The 21,626-nt window shown below is 41.2% G+C and overlaps 1 protein-coding gene across 1 annotated transcript in view; it reads left to right on the forward strand.

The window, feature by feature from the left end:
- The first annotated feature begins 3,743 nt into the window (after positions 1–3,743).
- Positions 3,744–21,626, forward strand: part of LOC133460843 (protein MTSS 1-like) — a 145,361-nt gene continuing 127,478 nt past the window's right edge. Inside the window, exons 1-4 of the mRNA XM_061741606.1 lie at positions 3,744–3,899; positions 7,010–7,135; positions 12,198–12,444; positions 18,021–18,078. Coding sequence (XP_061597590.1) covers positions 3,744–3,899; positions 7,010–7,135; positions 12,198–12,444; positions 18,021–18,078 — 587 coding nt within the window. The remainder of the gene's footprint in view (positions 3,900–7,009; positions 7,136–12,197; positions 12,445–18,020; positions 18,079–21,626) is intronic.

Below are 21,626 nucleotides of genomic sequence, written 5' to 3' on the forward strand. Positions count from 1 at the left end.
ATTTCTGTCCCTGTTTACGTAGTGTGCCATCAGGATTTTATTTGGGGTGTTGCGTCTATCATCTTTTGACACCTGTATGTAAATAAATCCTGATTGATTTTTAATGAGTGGTTTCTGTTGTTTCATGCATTTGGTCACAATTGATTTGTTTGACAGAGCCTAGTGCTCGAATTTCACCCTTCAATTACTGTATTAGGCATAAACCTTAATTTCTGAGACTGATATTCTGCTGTAAAAGTTATCATTTCCCTGCTTAAGGAACAGGGTGGTGCCCCGAGGATTTTATTTATCATATTGGTCATTCAATTTGATAAATAGTCGACTTTATTAATAATTCTTGAATAAAATTATTAATAACCCTTCGATAACTGATCAGCCAAGCTACCTGAGTTGCACAACATAAAGCTGGGACAGTTCAGCGTTTTAAATTACAAAACCCTAACGGAAACAGTTTCAAAATTAAAGCCCACAACATGCTGTCTTGATATTCTGCCTTCAAACTTTTTCAAAACAGTTTTTAACTGCATAGCTCCGGAAGTATTGCAGATAATAAATACTTCTCTTCAAACAGGCCAGTTTCCCCAGGCGTTGAAAACTGCAGTAATAAAACCTCTTCTAAAAAAATCAAATCTGGATGCTACAACACTTAGTAACTATAGGCCAATATCAAATCTGCCATTTTTGGGGAAAATCATTGAAAAGGTCGTTTTCCAGCAAATCCATGCTTTTATGATGCAAAACAACCTCTTTAATGTATTTCAGTCTGGATTTCAGCCACACCACAGCACTGAGACTGTACTCATCAAAGTCCTAAATGATATTCATCTGAATAATGATGCAGGCAAATCCTCTGTTCTGGTATTACTGGATCTCAGTGCTGCATTCGACACAGTTGATCATAACATTCTTCTCAGCAGACTGGAAAAGTGGGTGGGACTTACCGGCACTGTGCTTCAATGGTTTAAATCTTACTTGCATGACAGGGCCTTTTTTGTGTCAATAGGAAACCATGAGTCTGAGAGAACCAAGATCACATGTGGGGTTCCTCAAGGGTCTATTCTCGGACCGCTTCTATTCAACATCTATATGTTACCCCTAGCTCAGATTATGGAACATCACAACATTTCCTACCATACTTATGCCGATGACACACAGCTCTATATTTCAGTGTCACCACATGACTACAGTCCCCTGATCTCATTGAGTAACTGTATTCACCAAATCAATGAGTGGATGTGCCAGAATTTTCTCCAGCTAAATGCAGAAAAGACAGAGGTGATCATTTTTGGCCCTAAAAATGAAAGGGAAAAGATCAGCGCTCACCTTGGCTCCATGTCATTGACAGCTACAAATCAAGCCAGAAATCTTGGTGTAATTATTGACTCAGACCTGAACTTCAACAGCCACCTAAAGTTTATCACTAAATCTGCCTATTACCACCTGAAAAATATTGCTAAAATTAAGGGGATTCTGTCTAAACAAGACATGGAAAAACTTATTCATGCATTCATTTTCAGTAGGTTGGATTATTGCAATGGCATCTTTACAGGCCTTAATAAGAAATCAATCAGGCAGCTGCAGCTGATCCAGAACGCTGCCGCCAGAGTCCTTACAAACACCAGGAAACTGGACCATATTACACCGGTCATGAAATCACTACACTGGCTTCCAGTGAGTCAAAGGATAGAGTTTAAAATCTTACTGCTGGTCTACAAAGCACTGAATGGTCTTGGACCAAAATACATGGTTGATCTGTTAGTTCCTATGAAGCTCCCAGACCCCTTAGGTCTTCTGGATCTGGTTTGTTGTGTGTCCCAAGAACCAGAACCAAGCAAGGTGAGGCAGCGTTCAGTTATTCTGCTCCTCACCGGTGGAACAAACTTCCTGTAGACCTGAGGTCTGCTCCAACTGTCAGCTCCTTTAAATCAGGGTTAAAAACATTACTGTGCTTGTGCTTTTTATTATTTTACTTCTTTTCTTATCATCTTTTTCAATCATATTTGTTATTTACTGTCTAATTATGTCGAATTATTTACTGTCTAATTATGGCTTGCCGCTTTTAATGTCAATGTAAAGCACTTTGAATTACCTTGTGTTGAATTGTGCTATATAAATAAATTTGCCTTGCCTTGCCTTGCCTTGGTCCTGCTCAAGGTTTCTTCCCTCCTAAAGGGGAGTTTTCCCTTGCCACTGTTTGGCTTAAGGCTTTTCTCCTACTAGGGGAGTTTTTACCTGCCATTGTTTATGTAATAATTGCTCGGGGGTTTATGTTCATGTTCTGGGTCTCTGGAAAGCGTCTAGAGACAACATCTCTTGTATTAGATGCTATATAAATAAAATTGAATTGAATTGAATTGAATTAAATTACACACAAACCAATCGAAAATGACAACTCTTATTTTGAATCAAATCAAACAAGCATGCCAGTCAAATGCATATATTAGGTACAGCACAGCCAATTACAATTTTTTATTACATCTTTGGAGCAGGGTTAGGGATTATTTTGAGCTAAACTAGCAAAAATATTAAAAAGCAAACATAACAGACGAACCGGAGGAGAAAATAAAATAAAATAAAATACAATCAAACAAGATTGAACTTCAACATTTTAACACGATATACAACAGTTCTACAACACAATCGGAACCAGGCCTTTCAGATCAGCTGGCAGTAGAGCCAGAACCCCCAAGCAGCTCTGGCTCTCAAGTCTCTCAAATATAATTTTTTGTTGCCGGGTAAAGTCTGAGTAACTGTTAGCCTACTTCATTTTCAAAAATAATCTGGTGCATTTCCTCCACCTACTGAAAGGAGTGAGCCACAGTTGAAAGCAACATCTTGCTGATTGGTTCAAGTGTAAACAGCTGCACAGGTAGCTGAAGTGGCCGGTGGTGATTGTTCCCAGCTGCTCTGTCACTGTGTTGGGATTGGTTAGCTCAACACATAAAAACAGGTCCCAATGCTGCAGGACACATCAGACTGAAACTGAGTTACCTTCATTTGTTGTTTACCTGTTAACAACTGGGTTCCTTGCTGTTTGGTATCAGCTCTCAATGGCTTGTAGATTTTTGGGGAGGTAAGTTAATTTTTCTTCATTCTGTTGATGTTGGTACACAAAATATGTTTATAAAAAATCTTGCTTCTCTTCCCAGTGTGCTGTTACTTTTTCTAACAACCTTTGGGCATCATGTAACAGGTGAGCATTTGCACTACACAGAAACTGCACTTCTGTATAACACCTTCTTGGTAGACTAACCATATGAAATGTCTGTCTTTAGCAACTCGTTATGGTGGCAGAAGCATTCACTCTGAACAAAGTGAAGTTTCTCCAGGGAGCTACAAACCTACTGCTTCCAGCTACGATGGCCATGTTCTACCAAGATCATCTCTGGGTAGCTACAGTTTTGCAGGGAAGGCGTCACCTAGAAGCTACAGTACCCTCGCTGCAGCAAGTAGGCAGGGTGGCTCTTATGGTAGGCATGTAGATGGTCCTGCACATGAAGGAAGTGTTTCCAGTTACAGGCCCACTTCCTCCTGGTCTCCTAAACCCAGAGAAGCAAGCAAAACCAACATGTGGGCTAATCCATCACCCCAGAATGGAAATGAATTTGGGTCACGTATTGTTTCAAGTGGTCCAATTGAATTTTATTCTAGGGCCGAGCAGCAGCCTAGCTTAAAAGCCACATCCCATCAGCAACCAGGTGCTCTAGACTCTACCTGGCTGCAGGTCAAAGCTGGTGTGCAGGATGGTGCATTTGGCTCTGAAGTTCAGTCCCCTAATAGAAACAGGCTCGCTGCTCACCCAAGAGGTCCAAGACCAATGGCTTCAAGCTCCTTCTCCAAAGCTCAGCAGCCACGCTCAGGAACTTCTGGTGTGCACCAGAGCAAAGAGGGGATACGAGGTGCAGCATCCAGCTCTATGATGTCCCCTACCTTGAAAAAGCAATCCAGCGTCCGTTCAAGAAGCCTTCCACCAATGACTTCACGTTCCTACTCCAGGGTTCAGCATCCAAGATCAGGAACTTCTGGGGTACTCCAGAGCAAAGAAGGCATGTGGGATACTGCTCCAGCACAGATTGGAAATGAGTTGGATGAGAACTCTGTTTCTGTCTCAAATCAGGGAAATGAGCTGTCTTCCATAGTCAAGCCACCACAGAAAGAATTGAGCCCTTCTGTCTCTAGCAGGAAGGACATTAAAGCTGCCATGTGGACTGGTGATTTTAACCCAAATGTGTGGCCACGTTCCAAACCAGTTCCTGTGGCTTCTCGTTCTCCTTATGTAAGGCAGCAACCTCATCTGGCTGCTGTATCCAGTAGTAGTCGACAACCTTCAGCATATTGATCGTAAGACCATGTTGTTAGTGTCCACAGGTTCCTGAATCTCATCGACGGGTACTACTGGAGTGACGTCTTAAGCTTGATGTTGCCTTGTATTTATCAACTTGTGCTATTCAGATGTAACTAGTATAGCTCTATTCTTAAAAAAAAAAAAAAAAAGTATAGCTCTATTCTTGGTCAGGCTTTCTCAACTGGACACGATTTGCAAAGTGGATGTAAAAATGGTGGATCTGGTCAACTTGACTATGGCTGCCTAGCTCTGGAAACAAGCTGTCACACTAAGGCATCTTACAAACTGTCTGAGTAATTGTAAGCTCTGTGGATTTCCCTTTCCAGTGTTCAAAATACAGGTGTTTTTCTTTTAAAATGACTAGTGTGTTTTTTTTATTTTATAAAAGGCTTGGTACAGATGTCGATGTCTCAAATTCATGTGATGCATCCAAAGTCAGACCCCCTCCCTAACACCTTGAGTTGGTGGTAGGGGCGGAGCAGAGGTCCCAGCCTGGGGGGGCAAAGCATTCTAGATGGGCCCTTGTGGCCTAAACATCCCTGTTTTATATATAAAAAAAAAAAATGCCACAGATCAGCCCCTCTGACACACAACCACATCACGCAGACGACACGGTCAGAACCATTCACATGAGGTTTCAGCACCATGGATTTTGCCAGTCATGTCAAACCTAATTATAAGTCTAATGCAGACTTTAAGATAAGGATAAAAATCAAATGACATCCAGTGATGTCTATGGAAGCCCATTTCCGCCAGTAAAAGAAAAAGTAGCACAATTTCAGATGCACAACCTACACGACAACAGTATACAATGTGCGACGACATGTATTTAACAAAATGACCAAGCGACACGGCAACAAACAATATAGGAAAGGCCATATATTCACGTCATGACAATGTTATCAGAAATGATGACAGCTTACCAATGATTTCATCCAGCAGTGAGCAGAGCACCACAACAAAAATTTCCATCAGCCAGCTGAAACTCAGCATGACTTTCCTGCTTTATGGTTCCGCGTTACACCAACACAGAGCCTACAGCGTAGGCTCTGTGTTGGTGTAATGCGGAACTATAATTCAGGCTTAAAAGTAAATAGACATGTACACGCACGTACCCGTGTATGACAGGCAGAGGGGAGAAGGGACTATTTCTTTCATTTACATTTTTAAACAACTTTATCCTTATGAACGCAATTGTTATATAGTCCAAATTTCCTTATTTTATTCAGCACACTTTTTTTTCCTCTTCGGCGTGGGCCCCCACACAGCAGTGGGCCCGGGGCGGCCGCCCCCCTGCCCCCCCGCCTACTCCACTAGTGGTTGGTAGCTGATCCAGGTTGCTACACCCAACAAGGATTTCGCAGTGAATCTGCAATATGGCTAAACTGTGCAGTACATGTGGATCTCAAAAGTGCAGTGGTGTTATATTTTGTACTTGTCAACTGGCCAAAATGTGACAGCTGGCTTCACAGGCACTAATAGACATTGTAACATTCCATGTGATTCATCTGTGCAGTTTAATGGGATCCTTGTTACAATTTCCTGCAGTGCCATTTCACCTTTCTTCACTGCATAATGCAGCATAGGTAATGGCCATAGAGCACAATATTGCACCATCGCGTATAGATGCCCTTTATCAAGGGGTGGAATAGATATACTTTTCTCGAGGGAAATTCCAGTATCACAATGGAATAAACAATGAAAAGATTTGTGTATTTATAAACATGCACACAACAGTAGGGTGGAAAAGTCCTTTCAGAGCAGGGAGTTAAGTCGAGCTGTTAAAGTCTGATAGTATGAAGGAGCGTCTGAGTCGTTCAGTCCTGGACCTGGGTGGAATGAGCTGTCCATCAACCACAGATTGTTGTACAGAGGGTGAAAAGGAAAAGATTTTGTTCACCCTCTTCTCAGCCAGTCCCAACACAGAACAGGCTTTCATCAAAAGCTTAAGTCTGACGTCACCCTACCAGCACGACAGAAAGAATCATGCACTTGCCACCAATGGTGCTGAAATGGGGTGGGGGAGCTGTTGCCCAGGTCCCATTCCACCAGTTGCACACCATCATATGCCATTAGGCCAAGACCCAACTGTACTGACAAGCTTTGACAGACATCTCGCGCTCATCCTAGCCTGCAGATTGCTTCCCAATCCTGCCACAAACTCGATCCCATTTTAAGTATTCCTGCCCTTTGACAATAGGCAGGATGGTCCCCCCCCTTATGAGCCTGGTTATATTAAAGCAAGACTTCACTGATCTGATGAGCACAGCTGCATGTTTAAATACGGAGGTTTTTTTCAGTGGACCAATACCGACGGTTCGGCAGGGAGATGAGAGATTCAGCAGGCTGATGGCGCTAAACAGATGGCTTAAAGATGCATGTGCTGCTCAATCAATTAACTTCATTGATAATTTCATCTTTTGGGGTCGCCAGCATCTTTTTAAGGCAGGTGGATCTCGTTTGAATAAGGCTGGTGGACAGTTATTCAGCTGCAACATTTTCTATCATCTACGTCACAAACAGGCCCCCACCAACAACAAGAGGCAGGACGTTCCAAAACAACTGATAAGGCGGCGCTGTGATGAGAACACTGAGACAAGGACTGACCATGGAAAACTGAGTCAGAGAGAAACTGCATCATCATCCTTATCCTCACTCCAACAGGGGGAGTCTCCCCCAGCCCCCCCAACAGGAGACAGACCCTCACCCCCCGAGAGCCCACCCAGCTTTCTGTCTCCAGGCAGTCAGGACATCCCACTCCTGGAATTCACTGACAGAATGGAAAGCCTGGTGAATATTGGATTACAACTAACACCATGCCAAAATCCTTTATCTAACCCCGCACATCGCCCAACCCCTCCCAAACCACCACCTCGGACAAAGCGGCTAACCAAAAGTCACCGCCCCCCCTCACCTCCTCTGAACTACCATATCAGTGATGTCTGATATGGGCCGGGTCCAGGTTGTGATGTCAATATTAACATTGTTCTGTCCCAGGAAAAGTCTGGGCCCCATGGAGTTAAATCAGCTTTCTCTATCCCTGTGATAGTAGGTAACAGAAAACGTATCAAACTGGTGAGAAATGAAAAAAGTTCAGTTAAATCTGCTAATCTGTTGAGTATAGCATGTCATCCTCGAATCTCACCAGTGTCTCCTGTTAAGGATTTACATTTAGCCCTTTTAAATATCAGGTCTCTGGTTGGCAAATCTTTCTTAATCAATGATTTTATTAACGAGCGCAACCTTGATTTTATGTTTTTAAGTGAAACTTGGTTAAGTCAGGATAGTAGTGCAGCAGTTCTTATTGAGTCAACACCCCAGAATTTTAGTTTCTTTAGTGAAGCAAGAATACATAGGAGAGGAGGCGGAGTTGCCACTCTGTTCAAGGACAGCTTTCAATGCAAGAAAATGTCTTATGGTAAATTTGATTCCTTTGAATATGTTGCCATTCAGTTAAAATCCCCCTGTCGAGCAATCTTAGTGACCATCTACAGACCCCCCAAATATGATGCAAGGTTTTTTGATGAGTTTACCAAACTACTGTCAATTATGTGCATGGATTTTGATTGTGTTGTTTTAGTGGGTGATTTTAACATTCATGTTGATAATCCCAAAGATGGATGTGCTAAGGAACTTTTAAATATTCTGGATAATTTTGGGCTTTCCCAACATGTCACAGATTCAACGCATAACCGAGGACATGTTTTAGATTTAATTATTTCCAAGGGTCTTAATATCTCAGAGGTTGTGGTAACGATGTTGCTCTGTCTGATCATTACTGTGTTTTGTTTAAAATGACCACTGTTGCCAATCCTATGAAAGGTGAAGCAGAGGTAATCAGAAAGCGTTATATAAATGATAACACCTGTGCATTATTTATCCAGGGTTTTACACCATCAACAACCCTGTCCTCAGTTCTAGTTGATGACCTTGTTAACAGTTTCAGTTCCAATGTTATGACTGTTATTGATTCTATCGCCCTAATTAAGACCAAAGTTCTGTCCGGGAGGAAAAAGTCACCCTGGAGAAACGCCACACTAGTTAAAGAACAGAGAAGGATATGTAGACAAGCAGAACGCAAGTGGCGCAAAAACAAACTTCAGGTATATTACAACATTTATAAAGAGAGTCTTCGCAACTATAACCAGAAACTGAAGAATGCAAGGCAATCGTATTTTTCAGAGATTATCGATAGAAACAGTAATAATGCTCGTACACTGTTTTCTGTGGTAGACAGACTGACAAACCCCGCAGCCTCAATCCCACTTGAACTGCTGTCAAAAAAGACCTGTAATGACTTCGCTGACTTTTTCACAAACAAAATATTACAGATAAGACAAGCAATGTGCAGCTCCCCCTCAGGAATGATAACACTCTGGCCTTCCTATCCTTTAGTAAAGCTGGGACAGTTCAGCGTTTTAAATTACAAAACCCTAACAGAAACAGTTTCAAAATTAAAGCCCACAACATGCTGTCTTGATATTCTGCCTTCAAACTTTTTCAAAACAGTTTTTTTTACTGCATAGCTCCGGAAGTATTGCAGATAATAAATACTTCTCTTCAAACAGGCCAGTTTCCCCAGGCGTTGAAAACTGCAGTAATAAAACCTCTTCTAAAAAAATCAAATCTGGATGCTACAACACTTAGTAACTATAGGCCAATATCAAATCTGCAATTTTTGGGGAAAATCATTGAAAAGGTCGTTTTCCAGCAAATCCAAGCTTTTATGATGCAAAACAACCTCTTTAATGTATTTCAGTCTGGATTTCGGCCACACCACAGCACTGAGACTGTACTCATCAAAGTCCTAAATGATATTCATCTGAATAATGATGCAGGCAAATCCTCTGTTCTGGTATTACTGGATCTCAGTGCTGCATTCGACACAGTTGATCATAACATTCTTCTCAGCAGACTGGAAAAGTGGGTGGGACTTACCGGCACTGTGCTTCAATGGTTTAAATCTTACTTGCATGACAGGGCCTTTTTTGTGTCAATACGAAACCATGAGTCTGAGAGAACCAAGATCACATGTGGGGTTCCTCAAGGGTCTATTCTCGGACCGCTTCTATTCAACATCTATATGTTACCCCTAGCTCAGATTATGGAACATCACAACATTTCCTACCATACTTATGCCGATGACACACAGCTCTATATTTCAGTGTCACCACATGACTACAGTCCCCTGATCTCATTGAGTAACTGTATTCACCAAATCAATGAGTGGATGTGCCAGAATTTTCTCCAGCTAAATGCAGAAAAGACAGAGGTGATCATTTTTGGCCCTAAAAATGAAAGGGAAAAGATCAGCGCTCACCTTGGCTCCATGTCATTGACAGCTACAAATCAAGCCAGAAATCTTGGTGTAATTATTGACTCAGACCTGAACTTCAACAGCCACCTAAAGTTTATCACTAAATCTGCCTATTACCACCTGAAAAACATTGCTAAAATTAAGGGGATTCTGTCTAAACAAGACATGGAAAAACTTATTCATGCATTCATTTTCAGTAGGTTGGATTATTGCAATGGCATCTTTACAGGCCTTAATAAGAAATCAATCAGGCAGCTGCAGCTGATCCAGAACGCTGCCGCCAGAGTCCTTACAAACACCAGGAAACAGGACCACATTACACCGGTCATGAAATCGCTACACTGGCTTCCAGTGAGTCAAAGGATAGAGTTTAAAATCTTACTGCTGGTCTACAAAGCACTGAATGGTCTTGGACCAAAATACATGGTTGATCTGTTAGTTCCTATGAAGCTCCCAGACCCCTTAGGTCTTCTGGATCTGGTTTGTTGTGTGTCCCAAGAACCAGAACCAAGCAAGGTGAGGCAGCGTTCAGTTATTCTGCTCCTCACCGGTGGAACAAACTTCCTGTAGACCTGAGGTCTGCTCCAACTGTCAGCTCCTTTAAATCAGGGTTAAAAACATTACTGTTTACTCAAGCGTACCCCTAAATTAAACTTACCTGCTGTATTCTACTGCCCTTATTTTTAACAGCTTGTGCTTTTTATTATTTTACTTCTTTTCTTATCATCTTTTTCAATCATATTTGTTATTTACTGTCTAATTATGTCGAATTACTTACTGTCTAATTATGGCTTGCCGCTTTTAATGTCAATGTAAAGCACTTTGAATTACCTTGTGTTGAATTGTGCTATATAAATAAATTTGCCTTGCCTTGCCTTGCCTTGGTCCTGCTCAAGGTTTCTTCCCTCCTAAAGGGGAGTTTTCCCTTGCCACTGTTTGGCTTAAGGCTTATCTCCCACTAGGGGAGTTTTTACCTGCCATTGTTTATGTAATAATTGCTCGGGGGTTTATGTTCATGTTCTGGGTCTCTGGAAAGCGTCTAGAGACAACATCTCTTGTATTAGACGCTATATAAATAAAATTGAATTGAATTGAATTGAATTAAATCACACACAAACCAATCGAAAATGACAACTCTTATTTTGAATCAAATCAAACAAGCATGCCATTCAAATGCATACATTAGGTACAGCACAGCCACCTACATTTTTTTATTACATCTTTGGAGCAGGGTTAGGGATTATTTTGAGCTAAGCTAGCAAAAATATTAAAAAGCAAACATAACAGACAAACCGGAGGAGAAAATAAAATAAAATACAATCAAACAAGATTGAACTTCAACATTTTAACACGATATACAACAGTTCTACAACACAATCGGAACCAGGCCTTTCAGATCAGCTGGCAGTAGAGCCAGAACCCCCAAGCAGCTCTGGCTCTCAAGTCTCTCAAATATCATTTTTTGTTGCCGGGTAAATTCTGAGTAACTGTTAGCCTACTTCATTTTCAAAAATAATCTGGTGCTTTTCCTCCACCTACTGAAAGGAGTGAGCCACAGTTGAAAGCAACATCTTGCTGATTGGTTCAAGTGTAAACAGCTGCACAGGTAGCTGAAGTGGCCGGTGGTGATTGTTCCCAGCTGGTCCTAATTACATTTTACCAGTTGCTCTGTCACTGTGTTGGGATTGGTTAGCTCAACACATAAAAACAGGTCCCAATGCTGCAGGACACATCAGACTGAAACTGAGTTACCTTCATTTGTTGTTTACCTGTTAACAACTGGGTTCCTTGCTGTTTGGTATCAGCTCTCAATGGCTTGTAGATTTTTGGGGAGGTAAGTTAATATTTCTTCATTCTGTTGATGATGTTGGTACACAAAATATGTTTATAAAAAATCTTGCTTCTCTTCCCAGTGTGCTGTTACTTTTTCTGACAACCTTTGGGCATCATGTAACAGGTGAGCATTTGCACTACACAGAAACTGAACTTCTGTATAACACCTTCTTGGTAGACTAACCATATGAAATGTCTTTCTTTAGCAACTCGTTATGGTGGCAGAAGCATTCACTCTGAACAAAGTGAAGTTTCTCCAGGGAGCTACAAACCTACTGCTTCCAGCTACGATGGCCATGTTCTACCAAGATCATCTCTGGGTAGCTACAGGCTTGCTGAGAAGGCGTCACCTAGAAGCTACAGTACCCTCGCTGCAGCAAGTAGGCAGGGTGGCTCTTATGGTAGGCATGTAGATGGTCCTGCACATCAAGGAAGTGTTTCCAGTTACAGGCCTACTTCCTCCTGGTCTCCTAAACCCAGAGAAGCAAGCAAAACCAACATGTGGGCTAATCCATCACCCCAGAATGGAAATGAATTTGGGTCACGTATTGTTTCAAGTGGTCCAATTGAATTTTATTCTGGGGCCGAGCAGCAGCCTAGCTTAAAAGCCACATCCCATCAGCAACCAGACTCTACCTGGCTGCAGGTCAAAGCTGGTGTGCAGGATGGTGCATTTGGCTCTAAAGTTCAGTCCCCTAATAGAAACAGGCTCGCTGCTCACCCAAGAGGTCCAAGACCAATGGCTTCAAGCTCCTTCTCCAAGGTTCAGCAGCCCCGCTCAGGAACTTCTGGTGTGCACCAGAGCAAAGAGGGGATACGAGGTGCAGCATCCAGCTCTATGATGTCCCCTACCTTGAAAAAGCAATCCAGCGTCCGTCCAAGAAGCCTTCCACCAATGACTTCACGTTCCTACTCCAGGGTTCAGCAGCCAAGATCAGGAACTTCTGGGGTACTCCAGAGCAAAGAAGGCATGTGGGATACTGCTCCTGCACAGATTGGAAATGAGTTGGATGAGAACTCTGTTTCTGTCTCAAATCAGGGAAATGAGCTGTCTTCCATAGTCAAACCACCACAGAAAAAGTCAAGCCCTTCTGTCTCTAGGAAGGACATTAAAGCTGCCACGTGGACTGGTGATTTTAACCCAAATGTGTGGCCACGTTCCAAACCAGTTCCTGCAGCTTCTCGTTCTCCTGTAAGGCAGCAGGCTGCTGTATCCAGTAGAAGTCGGCAACCTTCGGCATATTGGTCATAAATATAGTGTGTTGAACTTTGACCGACTTCTGTCTTCAGGTTTCTGGCCCATACTGGAGTTGCAGTTTATCAGGTGGAATAAATGAGTTGGAAGCTACATGGCCTTGTGTCTCGTTGTTTGTAGGGGGGGTCACTCTACTTTTTGTCTTACAAATTGCAGTAAAGGGACATGCAATCCTCGCTTTAAACAAACTGTGTTAAAGCAAGAATTGTAACTAGCAAGCATGATACCCCATCGGCAAAGGTGTCAAGTAACAAAGAAATACTTCATTACCTTAAGTAGAAATTTTGGTTATCTATACTTCACTGGAGTAATTTTTCAGATGAAGTTTTACTTTTACTCACATTTTAAAAACAGCCTCGTTACTCTATTTCATTTCGGATTCAGATGTTCTTGTCCAGTTTTGTTCTTGCATCCGTTGCCCTCAGATTCCTGCAACTAAACTTGGATGTACATTCCAATAAAGGTTAGGATAAATGATAACATGCCTCTGAAGTTTAACTTTTTGCACCATAACAATACTTATAGGCAACTAGTCGTCGCTTCTGCTCTCTGAAACACATGTTAATGCTCAATAGTACACATGGTTCTTTAATATATTTGCATTATACTAAAATGCATTCATTTTCAATGGCTTTTTTCCCCCCTAACATTACATTATTTTGAATCTCTATCTATACTTCTACCTGAGTAATGACTGAACACTTTTGACACCTCTGCCCATCGGCTTCCAGGGCAACATGGCTGCATCAATAGAAGGGGGGGAAAATGGCCTTCACAATTGCTTTTCAGTAACCAATGGGTTACACGATTTGCAGCTATATTGATTCTGGTGTCTCAACGCTAGAGGGCTGTTTCACAAAATCAGGATAGTGGCCAAAGCTGGGATTTTGGCTGAATTGGGTCTCAAAGCAATGGCACAAAGGTTTACCATGGCAATTAAATCCTGTGCAGCGAGTCTGTTCCAGAACAGTCTAACAGCCAGGCTTGGTTAAGTCTGGTTCCTTATCTGTTTGGTCAGCGTCATACCAACCAGAAAATAATTTGTATCACATCTCAGGAATGTCCTGCTCTTGTCTTTCCTGTAGAGGGCATTTGAGTCCAGTTTATTGTTGTGTACCTTACGATATCTGTACGAGTCCACTATCTCCACCTCACCCTGGACGATAACTGGCGCAGGTCGTGTTTGGTTCCTCCTGAAGTTGGTTTCGGCTTCACCACAGAAAGCTCTCCACCAGTCTTTTGTTCTCCATCATTGCTGATATGAGTATGGAGGAGTCGTCAGAAAACTTTTGGAGGCGGCAGGATCCAGAATCAAACCTGAATGTGGTGCTGCAGTGGCTGAACTCACCCTGTGATAGGGGTTTTCGTAATGAGCTCGCCAACAATTAACAGACCATAGACTATTTAGCAATGCAGTAACCCATACATTTATCCACAACATTGATAGACTATCGGGAATTGGTACATGAATACTATTGATGGTAATTTAGATTTTTTTTTCTGACTTTTTTCTCCTAAAATTCTCCCTGACCAAACTGAAATTTAAGATCAAAGTTTTTTTTTTTTTTTAATCCTGTAAAATGTTATACTGTAAAAACATACTACAGAAAATACAAATCACAAATCTTTACATTTGGTAATTCTTTGCATTATTGAACAAGTTACTATCAGTTCAGGGAAATACGCACCAGTTTAGTTACTGCATCCCACAGAAAGAGCTTCTGTCCTGTTTTTTTTGTTGTCTAATCGGGAGGTGTAAATCAGATGTCAACTGTGAATGAGACCCAGTATTAAAGTAGTAAAGGTCCATCTCCTGAAGGAGCGGCGACGTGAGTTTAACCAGCAGTCTCACATCAGTTGGAGAGGCATGATTGCTCTTACTTTTCAATATGACCTCACTTAAATCGCACGTGATTTCTAATGGGATTGCTTTGTCACTACATCTTGTGGTATCACCTTTCAGCTGTAAGATGTTGGAGCTATTGGTTTCATGTGAGGATTAAGTGCTGATTAGTTTGGTTGAACATTTGGTTACATTTTTATTCAAGATTTGATTATTATATGTACAAACATTCAATTCACCCAGTCACTTTGAAATTCGTAACTTATTTTATTTTATTTATTTCATATAACTGTGTATATTCATTTTGTGTACTTTTTTTTTTCTCAAATACGTGAATTATTTCTGTTGTGACACCTTTTGTAATTTTTTAAAATATTTTTTACCTGTAGCCTACTGTTTATTTTTTTTATGCCTTTATGCCCCTTCCCTGTAGGTGTAAGTAGCTCAGTGGGAGCACCTATGTTGTTGCATGTCCAAGGTGGACTGACAATAAATTCTGTTCTATTTCTTAGGGCTGGACAATAATTCAATCTCAATATATATCACGATATCCTTTTATTCAATAATGGTGATATGAGTTTAAAACACATTTTCGATATTTCGATATAGATTACAGTCTAAGATAACGGCGTTTCACTCACTGAAGTTCACGGGGCAGCAGATTCAAACCGAACACATTGGCTGACTTACGCCGCAGACACGGAGCCAGAGACTTTAATTTGATATTTATATTGACAAAGTTGAGAGTTTTATGTTTATTAATTTTGATGTCATATTTCTTTGTTTGAAGGCTAAATACAAATAAAAGGTGAACATTTATTTATTTGTACAGTTTCTGTTTCTAAAATGTTATATATAAAATGTTATGTTATATGTATATATATATATATATGTATATATATATATATATATATATATATATATATATATATATATATATATATATATATATGTATATATATATATATATGTATACATATATATATATATATATATATATATATATATATATATATATATATATATATATATATATATATATATACATACATACAGTATATATATAAGCAGGGTCTTTCTGTGTGGAGTTTGCATGTTCTCCCCGTGCTTGCGTGGGTTTCCTCCGGGTACTCCGGTTTTCTCCCACAGCCCAAAAACATGCATGCTAGGTTAATTGGTGATTCTAAATTGCCCGCCCGTGTGAGTGTGAGTGTGTCTGGTTATAGATAATGGATGGATGGATGGATATATATATATATATATATATATATATATATATATATATATATATATATATATATATATATATATATATATATATATATACTGTATATACATACACATAATTTATGTTGCCATTCTCTACATTGACTTTTAGTAGCCCTAATGTTGATTTAACATGAATACTCTGTGTGTGTGTGTATGTTCATTGCACATATCTGTTTATTTTCATATGTCCATGGTTATAAATCCGCTGTAGCATATTTGGTTCTAATTAGTCATAGGTATGCAGTCTACATCTGACATTTATGACAAACCAAACTGTTTGAAAATCAGTACAAAATTGAGCAAGTTATGGTAATTTAAGAAGTAAATGCACCATTAAAACAGAATTATGAGTAAGCTAGCTCACTGTGGCAAGAAGGCCGCCAGTGTTAGACATCTATTTGTACCAAAATTGAGTAAATGTTATAAGTGCTCACTAATAAGTGAACAAAATTAAATAAAAAAAATATTTGAAATTACGAGAATTAAAAAGGTAAAACATTAATATTACATTGAACTTTTAATATATAACTATTATGATAACTATTAATGATGAAAGTAACCAAAATGTACAACTTCTGCAACAATTCAGAAAATAACAAACTATAGCTTCAAATTGAATTATTCTCTTTAAACCTGAACTTTTTGTTGACTTTTTAGCTTTATAGCTACTTAACTCTGAGTAACTGCTACTTCTTTTTCAGCAGTAATCTGGTGCATTTCCTCCACCTACTGAAAGGAGTGATCCACACTTGAAAGCGAGATCTTGCTGATTGGTTCAAGTGTAAACAGCTGCACAGGTAGCTGAAGTGGCCGGTGGTGATTGTTCCCAGCTGGTCCTTATTACATTTTACCAGCTCTGTCACTGTGTTGGGATTGGTTAGCTCAACACATAAAAACAGGTCCCAATGCTGCAGGACACATCACACTGAGTTTTACCTTCATTTGTTGTTTACCTGATAACAGCTGGGTTCCTTGCTGTTGGTATCAGCTCTCAATGGCTTGTAGATTTTTGAGGAGGTAAGGTTATTTTTCCTTAATTCAGTTGATGTTGGTACACGAAATATGTTTAACAATCTTGCTTCTCTTCCCAGTGTGCTGTTACTTTTTCTGACAACCTTTGGCCAGCATGTAACAGGTGAGCATTTGTATTACACAGAAAAAGCATTTCTGTATAACGGCATCTTGGCATACTCACCATTTTGAAATGTCTTTCTTTAGCAACTCGATATGGAGGCAGAAGCATTATACCTCACTCTGAACAAAGTGAGGTTTCTCCACGGAGCTACAAACCTGCTGCTTCCCGCTACGATGGCCATGTTCAACCAAGATCATCTCTGGGTAGCTACAGTTTTGCAGAGAAGGCGTCACCTAGAAGCTACAGTACCCTCGCTGCAGCAAGTAGGCAGGGTGGCTCTTATGGTAGGCATGGAGATGGTCCTGCACATGAAGGAAGCTTTTCCAGTTACAGGCCTACTTCCTCCTGGTCTCCTAAACCCAGAGAAACGCCACAGCAGCCAAGGAAGGATGGCCACTTGAGCAAAACCAGCATGTCTGCTAATCCATCACCCCAGAATAGAAGGGAATTTGGGTCACGTATTGTGACCAAGCCAGTCCAGGAGCAGCATCCTAGCTTAAAAGCCACAGCCCGTCAGCAACCAGGCTCTCCAGCCTCGACCAGGCTGCAGGACGGTGCATTTGGTTCTAAAGTTCAATCTTCTAATGGAAACGGGCAACTCGCTGCTCACCCAAGAGGTCCAAGACCAATGGCTTCAAGCTCCTTCTCCAAGGTTCAGCAGCCCCGCTCAGGAATGTCTGCCGTGCACCAGAGCAGTAAAGGCATGAGGGGTACTGTTCCACTCGGAGAAAGCAGGTTTAGCTCAGGTTCTACCTCGGATCGTGTGCCAGCAGCGTATCCTACAGCCAAACCAGTAAGGCAATCTAGCTCTAGTGTGCACCAGAGCAACGGGGGGCTACGAGGTGCAACATCCAGCTCTATGCTTTCCCCTACCTTGACAAAGCAAACCAGCACCCATCCAAGGCTGCCACAAATGACCTCACGTTACTTCTCCAGGGTTGAGCTGCCAAGCTCAGAAAGTACTGGGGAACTCCAGCCCAAAAGAGGCATGAGGGATTCTGCTGTTCTACATGACCCTTCCAGGGTTCAGCCTCCAAGCTCTTCCAGGGTTCAGCCTCCAAGCTCAAACTCTGGCGATGGGGTACTCCAGACCAAAGAAGGCATGTGGGCTTCTGCTTTTCCAGAAATTGGAAATGACTTGAAGTCAGTTTTTGCCCTAAGTCACAGAACTAGGCTGCATTCCACCGCCAAGCCACCACGCAGAGAGTCGCGCCCTTCTGTCTCTAGCAAGGAGCTGAAAGCTGACATGTGGACTGGTGACTCCAACCACAACGTCTGGCCACGTCCAAAACTAGTTCCTGCGGCTTCTCGTTTTTCTTTTGAAAGGCAGCAACCTCAGCTGGCTGCTGTCTCCAGCAGGAGTCGTCAACCTTCAGCATATTGATCGTAAGTATAGCGTGTTAAACTTAAACTGACAATAATTTAAGAATTTGCTGACTGGCTTCTCTTCTCAGGTTTATGGCCCATACTGGAGTTGCAGTTTATCAGGTGCAATAAATGATTTGGAATTTGCATGGCCTTGTGTCTCTGGTTATTTGAACTGTCTGTATTGAAGCCAAATTGATACCCCGTCAGCTTCCAGGGCAACATGGCTACTATCAATACGAGGGGGAAAAACGGGCTTCACAACTGCTTCAGTAACCAATGGGTTACACGACTCACAGCTGTATTGCTTCTCGTGTCTCGACACTAGAGGGCTGTTTACAAAACCAGGATAGTGGATTAAGCTGGGATTTTCCACGTAGCTTGGCTGAATTGGACTTTCATTGGATCACAAAAGCAATGGCACAAAGGTGTACCATGGCAAATCCTGTGCAGCTTAAGCCTGGTACCATCTGTTTGGTCAGCTGAGCTGACCAGAAACCAATGTGTTTGTGGGTTGTTCCAGTTATGTCGGAACTGTGGATGAATCCACCGTCAAACTTGCACATTAAACTTGCTGTTAATATGAGCAAATGTCATATCCTTGCATGATAAACTGAGTAGAGGTTAGGAAATGTCACTTAGGCATTTGGGTGACGTTATTTGCCACTGGCCATTGTTGCATAGTGGCAGTGTCTTTAGTATGTGCTTCATCTCTATGAGCCTCAATTATGTTCATTTGAGAAGTATTTTGTGCACACTTTGGCAAGGTAAGGCAAATTTATTTGTATAGCACAATTCAACACAAGGTAATTCAAAGTGCTTTACATTGACATTAAAAGTGGCAAGACAGACAGTAAATAACAATGATATATGATTGAATAAGATGAAAAGTAAAATAAGCACAATCTGTTAAGGGCAGTAGAGTACAGCAGGTAAGTTTAATTTAAGAGTACGCTTGAGTAAACAGTAATGTTTTTAACCCTGATTTAAAGGAGCTGACAGTTGGAGCAGACCTACAGGAAGTTTGTTCCACCGGTGAGGAGCAGAATAACTGAACGCTGCCTCACCTTGCTTGGTTCTGGTTCTTGGGACACACAACAAACCAGATCCAGAAGACCTAAGGGGTCTGGGGTCTGGGAGCTTCATAGGGAACTAACAGATCAACCATGTATTTTGGTCCAAGACCATTCAGTGCTTTGTAGACCAGCAAGATTTTAAACTCTATCCTTTGACTAACTGGAAGCCAGTGTAGTGATTTCATGACCGGTGTAATATGGTCCAGTTTCCTGGTGTTTGTAAGGATTCTGGCGGCAGCGTTCTGGATCAGCTGCAGCTGCCTGATTGATTTCTTGTTAAGGCCTGTAAAGATGCCATTGCAATAATCCAACCTACTGAAAATGAATGCATGAATAAGTTTTTCCATGTCTTGTTTAGACAGAATCCCCTTAATTCTAGCAATGTTTTTTAGGTGGTAATAGGCAGATTTGGTGATAAACTTTAGATGGCTGTTGAAGTTCAGGTCTGAGTCAATAATTACACCAAGATTTCTGGCTTGATTTGTAGCTGTCAATGACATGGAGCCAAGGTGAGCGCTGATCTTTTCCCTTTCATTTTTAGGGCCAAAAATGATCACCTCTGTCTTTTCTGCATTTAGCTGGAGAAAATTCTGGCACATCCACTCATTGATTTGGTGAATACAGTTACTCAATGAGAGTAGGGAACTGTAGTCATGTGGTGACACTGAAATATAGAGCTGTGTGTCATCGGCATAAGTATGGTAGGAAATGTTGTGATGTTCCATAATCTGAGCTAAGGGTAGCATATAGATGTTAAATAGAAGCGGTCCGAGAATAGACCCTTGAGGAACCCCACATGTGATCTTGGTTGTCTTAGACTCATGGTTTCTTATTGACACAAAGAAGGCCCTATCTTGTAAGTAAGATTTAAACCATTGAAGCACAGTGCCGGTAAGTCCCACCCACTTTTCCAGTCTGCTGAGAAGAATGTTATGATCAACTGTGTCGAATGCAGCACTCAGATCCAGTAATACCAGAACAGAGGATTTGCCTGCATCATTATTCAGATGAATATCATTTAGGACTTTGATGAGTACAGTCTCAGTGCTGTGGTGTGGCCGAAATCCAGACTGAAATACATTAAAGAGGTTGTTTTGCATCATAAAAGCATGGATTTGCTGGAAAATTATAGAATCTGGTCTTTCGAAGAAATCTGGCTGCGCCTCTACCTGGATTACTTAAACATGGCTTGACAAAGCTGCATCTTCTGAGCCTAGTTTGGCTTTTGTGACAGATGAAGCCAGATGTCAAGCCTGGATTTCTGAATCTTTTGTTAAACCTCAGATTAGGCCAATGGCTGTTTCCTGAAATGTGTATTAATCTGGCTTTAGAAAGTACAGTTCTACAACTTGTGTAAACTGACTGTCCTGAAGGAACAAATAAATCTGTCAAGTTTTGGTAAAGCCTACTAGGGTTTCCCACCTCCCACTCTTCAAGAGTTAACTTTCAGCTACTTAAGTATACATTTCTGTCTTCCTGTGAGTCTGTTCCTTATGGCTGTTCTCTCGTCAGAGAATATAATGACCAGGATCCGTTGTGTGGGCACCATGAGCATGTGACACTTCCTGTCATTAAAATGAGTTGGCCCTGAACCACTGCCAGCCTCACCATCTGATTTCCTCAAGCTTTCTTTCTCAAACCATTTTAGCCTTGAAGATCGTTTCTACAGCCCCTAAACACTCCAGTTTTGAGTCGCACATCTGTTTCTACACTTGTCTTCAGTGGAAAATCATGGCTATGTAGCTGTAAATCATACTTTTTAAGGTTATTTTGAGCATAATGGTCTTGGTGCACAACTGGGAATTACATTACATCCTCACATGCTGACTCTGTTTTCATGGGCTTGAATTTTATGAACCCATTTATAGCAGCTTGTATTGAAGTTTCAGTGTTACAAATCTGTTTAAGATCATGCAACACAAACTATAACCTGCAGCATAAATTGTATATTTTTATGCATTTTGCATGATTGATTGCACCCATGGCTTTGGTCATCAGGATACTTGCTACAATCTGCCTGTTGAGGCACTGGTTCCAGTATAACCCATCCATCAACGTGCACTCATCTGTGGTTTGGGTTTGTCATGGGGGCAACAGCTTAAAGGCTTAGACCTGCCTCTCCCTAGCTGCCACTCCTCCAGCTTTCCTAGGGAGATACTGATGCATTCCCAAGTCAGCTCAGAGCCTT

Source organism: Cololabis saira, chromosome 15 (assembly GCF_033807715.1).
Source record: "Cololabis saira isolate AMF1-May2022 chromosome 15, fColSai1.1, whole genome shotgun sequence".
Lineage (NCBI taxonomy): Eukaryota > Metazoa > Chordata > Actinopteri > Beloniformes > Belonidae > Cololabis > Cololabis saira.